Source organism: Salvelinus sp. IW2-2015, linkage group LG20, assembly GCF_002910315.2.
Source record: "Salvelinus sp. IW2-2015 linkage group LG20, ASM291031v2, whole genome shotgun sequence".
NCBI lineage: Eukaryota > Metazoa > Chordata > Actinopteri > Salmoniformes > Salmonidae > Salvelinus > Salvelinus sp. IW2-2015.
Window position 1 is genome coordinate 78,432,703 of NC_036860.1, and position 9,335 is coordinate 78,442,037.

General features: G+C 43.5%; 1 protein-coding gene and 1 long non-coding RNA gene across 3 annotated transcripts in view; both read right to left on the minus strand.

Annotated features, from left to right (window-relative positions):
• LOC139029520 (uncharacterized) overlaps positions 1–9,335 on the minus strand; it is a 163,118-nt gene that overhangs the window by 61,023 nt on the left and 92,760 nt on the right. The gene's annotated exons all lie outside the window — the stretch shown is intronic.
• Positions 7,225–9,335, minus strand: part of LOC111980723 (17-beta-hydroxysteroid dehydrogenase 14) — a 10,023-nt gene continuing 7,912 nt past the window's right edge. For both annotated transcript variants that reach the window (XM_024011635.2, XM_024011634.2), the window contains exons 5-9: positions 8,460–8,551; positions 8,196–8,300; positions 8,029–8,096; positions 7,764–7,860; positions 7,225–7,581 (exon numbers count right to left, since the gene is read on the minus strand). In XM_024011635.2, coding sequence (XP_023867403.1) covers positions 7,438–7,581; positions 7,764–7,860; positions 8,029–8,096; positions 8,196–8,300; positions 8,460–8,551 — 506 coding nt within the window. In that variant the 3' untranslated portion in view covers positions 7,225–7,437. The remainder of the gene's footprint in view (positions 7,582–7,763; positions 7,861–8,028; positions 8,097–8,195; positions 8,301–8,459; positions 8,552–9,335) is intronic.

A 9,335-nucleotide genomic window follows, 5' to 3' on the forward strand; every position in this document is an offset into this window, starting at 1 on the left:
AAACAATATTTTGGTATTTGTTTAATTAGTCCATTGATTACATAATCCCAAAATGTTTTGCTTGTCAGCACTCAAGTTTTCAAGACATGTAATTTTACAGAAAAATGCATCATGTGGGGATGATTTCTGTATTTTGAAAGTAACATATCTTGAAAACTTGAGTGCTGACATGCAAAACATTTTTTAAATGTATTTTTTATTTCACCTTTATTTAACCAGGTAGGCCAGTTGAGAACAAGTTCTCATTTACAACTGCGACCTGGCCAAGATAAAGAAAATCAGTGCGACACAAACAACACAGAGTTACACATGGGATAAACAAACATACAGTCAATAACACAATAGAAAAATCTATATACAGTGTGTGCAAATGTAGTAAGATTAGGAAGGTAAGGCAATAAATAGGCCATAGTGGCGAAATAATTACAATTTAGCAATTAACACTGGAATGGTAGATGTGCAGAAGATGAATGTGCGAATAGAGATACTGGGGTGCAAAGGAGCAAAAAAACAAAAAAACAATATGGGGATGAGGTAGTTGGGTGGACTATTTACCAGAGGTGGGACCAAGTCATTGTTTTACAAGTCACAAGTAAGTCTCAAGTCTTAGCACTCAAGTCCCAAGTCAAGTCCCAAGTCAAGACAGGCAAGTCCAAGTCAAGTCTCAAGTCAAGACCGTCAAGTATCAAGTCCTAAACTTTGAGTTTCGAGTCCTAAACAAGTTATAATGTGCTCTTCACCAAATGTAATACCATTTCATATTTTTAACAAGAGTAATAGTATATTACATTTACTCAAATCATGAATGATTTAAAAAATATCTATATATTTATTACTTTCCAAATAAACGTTATATTTCCATGGAAACACATGAGTAGCCATGAGAAAGACACCCCCCCAAAAGTGATCGACTATCGACGATYGCTATGGGGCACAATCGGGCTATGTAGGCTTGTACACAATCGCCCAACCTTAACACACACACACACACACACACTCTCTCTGTGTGGTTACAGTAGGCTAACGTATGTCAATGGTTTTAGGAACAGCAGTAACATCAGGCAGGATTTAGGCTACCAACTGCCTAGCCAGTTGTATCTCAATCTTGGGTGCGATGATCACGTTCCCGCACTGACTGACTGTGTGGAGGCTCATTGATTTAACGTTACGTTAGCCTACATGATACACCAGAAAAGTAATAAAATATATAGCTGTCGGCTATATTAGCCACGACTTAGCATTCTTTGTGCAGCTTCAAATGTCGAACAAAGTTGGACATTTTTGCGCCTCAGTTTGTAATTTTCTTCCCKCATGTTTTGCAAGTTGCAATCCGTTTTTTGTTGATACAGCGTCGTCTTTATGTCTGAAAATAATAATTTTGGGTATCATCTTTCCAAGGGCTCCACCTGAATTCACTCGCCGACATTCCTCTGCACTGGCACGCACAACTTTTTCTCAGCTGGCACAATTTGATTGGCTGCTGTCCGATTCAAACTGTAATCCGTTAAATGAAGAGTTGATGCGCTGCACACTTTTTTTAATAGCATCAATTTTTATATTTGGGCTTGGGGAGGGTATCAGGTCGAGTCATAAGGCTCAAGTCCAAGTCAAGTCACGAGTCATTGGTGTTAAAGTCAAAGTCGAGTTGCAAGTTATCATATTTGTGACTCGAGTCTAACTCGAGTCCAAGTCATGTGACTCGAGTCCACATCTCTGCTATTTACAGATGGGCTGTGTACAGGTGCAATGATCGGTAAGCTGCTCTGACAGCTGATGYTTAAAGTTAGTGAGGAAGAAATAAGACTCCAGCTTCAGTAATTTTTGCAATTCGTTCCAGTCATTGGCAGCAGAGAACTGGAAGGAAAGGCGGCCAAAGTAGGAGTTGGCTTTGGGGATGACCAGTGAAATATACTTGCTGGAGCACGTGCTACAGGTGGGTGCTGCTATGGTGATCAGTGAGCTGAGATAAGGAGGGGCTTTACCAAGCAAAGACTTTTAGATGACCTGGAGCCAGTGGGTTTGGCGACGAATATGAAGCGAGGGCCAGCCAACGCCAGCCAATGACCAGCTCGGAAACCAGATTGCATAGCGGAGAAGGTACGGTGTGATTCGAAATGGTCGGTGATCTGTTTGTTAACTTGGCTTTCAAAGACTTTAGAAAGGCAGGGTAGGATAGATATCTGTAACAGTTTGGGTCTAGAGTGTCTCGCCCTTTGAAGAGGGGGATGACAGTAGCAGCTTTCCAATCTTTAGGGATCTCAGACGATACAAAAGAGAGGTTGAAGAGGCTAGTAATAGGGATTGCAACAATTGCGGCGGATAATTTTAGAAAGAGAGGGTCCAGATTATCTAGCCCAGCTGATTTGTAGGGGTCCAGATTTAGGTCTATAACAAGCAGCAACAGTGAGAGAGACTTATTTCTGGAAAGGTGGGTTTTTAAAATAGAAGCTCCAACTGTTTGGGCATAGAATTGGATAGCATGACAGAACTCCGCAGACTATCTCTGCAGTAGATTAACTCCATCCCTTTTGGCAGTTCTAGCTTGGCAGAAAATATTGTAGTTGGGGATGGAAATTTCAGAATTTTTGGTGGCCTTCCTAAGCCAGGATTCAGACATGGCTAGGACATCAGGGTTGGCGAAGTATGCTAAATCAGTGAATAAAACTGCGCACGCAGAGAACACCTCTGGGAAACTCTGCGCACTCATCTGGATTCCCTGCAACTAACAGCTTAGTGGAAACCACTAGAGATGGAAACACGACAGGCCATACACGCTCACCAGCCAAGTTATTCCCAAAGATAACGTCGATACACTCAATTGGCAACGAAGGACACACCCCCACCTTTCACCAGTCCACAATCCAACATCAGTTTATGCAATGGGACTGACAGTGTTCAAACCTATTCCCCTAATTAGAACACTATTCCCGAATCAGTCTCAGCAGAGAAGGGTAACAGACTCCAACACAAACAATTCAGAGGCACCTGTGTCTCTCAGGATCTTCACTGGCACTAGGTCCTTACCTAACAGACACAAAACCCTCCATAATGAAAGGTAAATAGTCTGGGTCAATATGGACTTTCACATGCGCCTGGGCCTGAGACAATGTGTCAGGAGTGAACTGTTGTGGAACAGGCACAGCTAACGCCGTAGAATTAGATTTAACGTAAGTACTGAATTTCCCCCTAGCCCTGAGAACCGGATATTCGTTTTTCCAATGACCTGAACCTTGACAGTAGTGACACTCTTGACCAAAGTCAGCTTTACCACGGGAGTCAGGCTCAACCCTAGTTGAATGAAACTTTTCCCGTGAACCAAAGTATCTCGGTGAGCGAGGCCCAAATCTCTCTGAACGCCCCCACTCACTCCGAATATGAGGCCCTGCAAAGACACTTGTGAGTCAAAACATACTCGTCCGCCAAAACCGCATCTTCAGCGAGTCTTTACTTTTCGTTCGTTAATGTGCGTGGCTATACGATCAGGGATTGGGTCCTTAAATTGCTCTAACATAATCAGATCACACAGCCCTTGGAAAGTCATAACTGCAGAGGCGGAACACCAGCGATTAAACTGTGAAGATCATTTTCACGCAAACTCAACATGAGTCTGTTTATCATCCCTTTTTAAAGTTCTAAATTGTTGGCGGTAAATCTCAGGAACCAATTCGTAAATCTGTAACACAGCCGTTTTAACCTTATCATAACTGACACTGTCGGCTACACTAAGAGCTGAATATGCTTCCTGTGCTTTACCAGTCAGCACACACTGCAACATTAAAGTGTGGTCAGAATCAGGCCAACTCCTAGCGTCAGCAACACGCTCAAACAACAAAAGAATGTATCAGGGTCTTTTTCATTAAATTTAGGCAACAACCGTAAGTTCCCAACAATATCAAATGTGTCCGGGGCACGACCAGAAGAGGAACGACCCCTAGGTAAATCTGGATCACCTTCCCAGAGCAAACTCTACCCTGAGAGCTTTCCTTCCCTAACCAGCTCTAGCCGCTCTTGTCGCAGCTTGATTTTAGCACGCTCCATATCCTGTTTAAATTCCAATTCCTTTTCATATTTTAACCGATCAGCAGCCAATTATTTTTCATACTTTACACGATCATGCTCTAGCTTCTCACGATCATGCTCTAGCTTCTCACGATCATGCTCTAGCTTCTCACGATCATGCTCTAGCTTCTCACGATCATGCTCTAGCTTCTCACGATCATGCTCTAGCTTCTCACGATCATGCTCTAGCTTCTCACGATCATGCTCTAGCTGTAACAGAAGCCGTTCTTTCTGCTGTTCAAAAAGAAGACTACTAGGACTAACAGATGGAGTGGCCATTGTAACGTTACGGGGAGACGGTGAGTCCTCAGCAGAGGCTGCCCCAGTGGTAACTTCAAGAATACCACTCTCCATCAGATTGGCCTTCAATATTAAACTAATAGAATTTTAGACGTTTATCACTAATTTCAACCTTGTAGTGTTCAGCAACCTTCAACAGCTGTTCTTTAGTACTGTCACACCCTGACCATAGAGAGCCCTTGGTTCTCTATGGTGTAGTAGGTCAGGGCATGACTAGGGGGTGCTCTAGTTCAATATTTCTATGTTGGCAGCTGATAATCGTTGCCTCTAATTGGGGATCATACACTGCTCAAAAAAATAAAGGGAACACTAAAATAACACATCCTAGATCTGAATGAATGAAATATTCTTATTAAATACTTTTTTCTTTACATAGTTGAATGTGCTGACAACAAAATCACACAAAAATGATCAATGGAAATCAAATTTATCAACCCATGGAGGTCTGGATTTGGAGTCACACTCAAAATTAAAGTGGAAAACCACACTACAGGCTGATCCAACTTTGATGTAATGTCCTTAAAACAAGTCAAAATGAGGCTCAGTCGGGTGTGTGGCCTCCACGTGCCTGTATGACCTCCCTACAACGCCTGGGCATGCTCCTGATGAGGTGGCGGATGGTCTCCTGAGGGATCTCCTCCCAGACCTGGACTAAAGCATCTGCCAACTCCTGGACAGTCTGTGGTGCAACGTGGCGTTGGTGGATGGAGCGAGACATGTTATCTGTCCATGTGTGCTCATTGGATTTCTCGGTCTGGGGAACGTGCGGGCCAGTCCATAGCGATCAATGTTCCTTTGCATGGTGGAGATCAAATATAAGAACAAACAAAAAAAAAGGAAAAAAAAAAGAATTAAAGAACAGAAAAATTAAAAAATAAAACACGTATAAAAAATGAAAAAAAAAAATAGTAAAAAAGAAATATTAAAAACATATAAAAAATGCTGACACATCTCGCAGCCACATGAGGTCTAGCATGCTGTTTGCAAGGAAAGGCCACCAGGCCAACGACCAGCCATATGGTCTCACAGGGGTCTGAGGATCTCATCTCGGTACCTTAATGGCAGTCAGGCTACCTCTGGCGAGCACATGGAGGCTGTGCGGCCCCACAAAGAAATGCCACCCCACACCACATTTATTTTACCTTTATTTAACTAGGCAAGTCAGTTAAGAACAAATTCTTATTTTCAATGACGGCCTAGGAACAGTGGGTTAATCTGCTGTCAGGGGCAAGACGACAGATTGTACCTTGTCAGCTCGGGATTGAACTTGCAACCTTTCGGTTACTAGCAACGCTCTAACCACTGAGCTACCCTGCGTGTGAGTCAGTCACCATGACTGACTCACCGCCAAACCGGTCATGCTGGGGATTGTTGCAGGCAGCAGAACGTTCTCCACGGCGTCTCAGACTCTGTCACGTCTGTCACATGTGCTCATGTGCTCAGTGTGAACCTGCTTTCATCTGTGAAAGCACAGGGCGCCAGTGGCGAATTTGCCAATCTTGGTGTTCTCTGGCAATGGCAAATCGTCTGCACGTGTTTGGGCTTGTAAGCCACAACCCCCACCTGTGGATGTCGGGCCCTCATACCACCCTCACGGAGTCTGTTTCTGACCGTTTTGAGCAGACCATGCACATTTTGTGGCCTGCTGGAGGTCATTTTGCAGGCTTATGCAGTATCTCCTTGCACAAAGGTGGAGTAGCGTCCTGTCGCTGGTGTGTTGCCCTCTACGGCCTCTCTCCACGTCTCTCTGATGTACTGGCCTGTCTCCTGGTAGGCGCCTCCATCGTCTGACACTACGCTGACAGACACAGAAAACTTTTGCCACAGCTCGCATTGATGTGCATCCTGATGAGCTGCACTACCTGAGCAGCTTGTGTGTTGTAATTCTCGCGATTCATGCTACACTTAGAGTGATAAGCACCGCTAGCATTCAAAAAGTGGACGGCAAAAATCATCAGCCAGGCAGCATTAGAACGTGAGAAGTGTCTGTGGTCACCACCTCAGAACCACTCCTTTTTATTGAGGTGTCTTGCTAATTGCCTATAATTCACCTTTTGTCTATTCCATATTGCACAACAGCATGGTGAATATTTATGTGTCAATTTCAGTGTGCCTTCCTAAGTGGACAGTTTGATTTCACAGAAGTGTGATTGACTTGGAGTTACATTGTGTTGTTTAAGTGTTCCCTTTATTTTTTTGAGCAGTGTACATTTTTCAGAGAGAAAACTTGTAAAGTGGTCCAATTCGACCGGAACACAGGAGGGTTAAGAGAAATATAACTAGAGGGCCGTTGTAATTAAGATTGTGCCAATTAAAACTGAGCACAAATGGACAGCTATGCGATCCATCGCGGAGAAAATTGCTCACCACGATCCAGCACCAGCGGGTGGAAAGCGTCACTTGCTGGGCCGCGCCCAGCACTGTGTTGCTTGCTAGACTAGTTGACTAGTACGGCTATGTGTTTGACATGGGCAGCAGCAGGCCTGCGAGTCAAGTGCGAGAGAACGCAATTTGATTTTGTTCCCATTCCCTTTACGCCAAGTTTAGAATGGTAAACTAATAGAAAATGTAAGTAGAAAACTATTGCGAAAACTGCTCCAGATCACTTGATATCAAGAATAGAATATGGAGAGTGGAGAGGGTCAGACCCGAATTAACCTAAACGGTCTATCGTACAGCAGAGCGTGTCCAACTCCAAACCAACCACACTGAATAGATAGGAGCATATCATGAGCGCAAAGCKTACAAAACAGAGCTGAGAGCTCTCCGTGCAAAATAGGGCCCATATATACATATCCCATGTTTTTTTCTCTCTCTCCCCTACCCCAATCCCATTATCATTTATATCAACAATGCAACGGAAAAAATAGTTTAATCGTTTTTATTGCAACAACACAAATTATTGCAGCTTTACCATCTCACCACCAGGGGGTGCTGTACCATCTCCAGCACCTCTACATCCCATGGCTATGGATAAAACAGGGTGATTGGTTCAATAATCTCAAGCAAGACGGCAATAGAACATAACGGGTCCTGTTATTGGTCAGGTTGGCACAAGGCCCGGAGTGACAGGCCTGCTCATGGGACCTGGCTCTTGTAGCCGTAGTTGAGTTCTGCCCCTCCACTAAGCAGCAGGTCGATCCCAGTGCAGAACGTAGCATCAGCAGCCAGGTACAGAGCAGCCAACCCACTCTCAGCTTCTGTCCCCATTCGACCAAGCAGCTGTTGGAGATTAGGAAGAATGTTAAAGATAAGGCATCAGGTTCATCAAGACGAGAGATGCAAGTGAAATTAGGAAGTCTCTACCAACCCTCCCTTTTCAATGCATTCTGAAATATGTCATTGTAACAGATCTTATATTTCATYGTATATCTTGTATTGGCTCCTGTCCAGTGAGCACTTGCCTGAGCGTTCTCTCCCTCTTTAATGGTAGCTAAGGTATCTGCAGTCTGTCCAGCCAGCTCCTCCCACAGAGGTGTCATCACATTACCAGGGGAGATGCTACAAGATAATACAAATTTAGACTGCAGCAAACAGAGCTAGAGATAAGAGAAAAAGTGGAAAAATACAAAAGTATTTTTAAAACAGGACAGACAAAAGGGCAAGAGAAAACATTTTGTAGAAAATCCTAAAAGTTTGTAAAAGGAGACAGATGCCAGTTCTACTCACCAGTTGACTCTCACTTGGTACTGACTCTCATCCACAGCCATGGCTTTCGTCATGGCAATGATCGCCCCCTTGTGGAGGAAAAAAGACACATCACCCCTGTTAGGCCTACTTCTCCAAACAGTGGGATAAAGTACTGATGCATACTGTTATCTCGATTTTTAGTTCACCTTAGTGGCTACATATGGTGCTGCATTTTTCTGACCAATGGAGCCCACCAGACTGGACAAGTTAATGATGTTCCCCTGGCGCTGTCGCAGGTGGGGCAGGGCATACTGAGGAGGGGAGAGAGGTGGGGAGATCCCTTGATGAATAAAACATATTATAAGCTATATAATAACCCATTATTAAGGCTCATACATGCTTATAACAAGTAATAAAGCATTATACCTGAAGGCTTTCAGTAAAGTAAATATAATGAGTGAATTATTTACTTTGGAGGCCAGGAAGTAACTGATGAGGTTAAGATTCAAAAGATCTCTGAACTCATCTGCAGTAGTGTCATCTGTGGGTTTATGAGGTGGGTCTGAAAGGGGATGAAAGTGAGGGAACTCAATGAATACAGCATAAACACTAACCAAATGTCTATGGAGTATGTGAATTGTAGAAGAGGGGGAAAAAACATGCATTTCATATCCACAAAAAAAGTGTTAAGTGGTACAAAAACGTATGCAGATCTTAAAAAACTATGAAAACCAGTATAGCATTWAAAATACATCCGCGTTGCGACTTGCACCTTTGTCAGGGTGTGACGATCAGGAGGTGATCGGTTCGATGGTGCAAGCTGCAAAGGGTATACACTAAGTACAATACATTAGGAACACCTGCTCTTTCCACATCAGACAGACTGGGTGAATACAGGTGAAAGCTATGATCCCTTATTGATGTCACTTCAAATCAGTGTAGATGAAGGGGAGAAGACAGGTTAAATAAGTATTTTTAAGCCTTGAGACAATTGAGACATGGATTGTGTATGTGTGCCATTCAGAGGGTGAATGGGCAAGACAAAATATTTAACTGCCTTTAAAACAGGGTATGGTAGTAGGTGCCAGGCGCACCGATTTGTGTCAAGAACTGCAACACTGCTGTGTTTTTCACCATAAATAGTTTCCTGTGTGTATAAAGTATGGTCCACCACCCAAATGACATCCAGACAACTTTGGGAAGCATTAGTCAACATGGGCCAGCATTCCTGTGGAACGCTTTCRACACCTTGTAGAGTCCAGGCTGTTCTGGGGGCAAAAGGAGGGGTGCAACTCAATATTAGGAAGGTGTTCTTAATGTTTTGTACACTCAGTGTATGTGTTTTT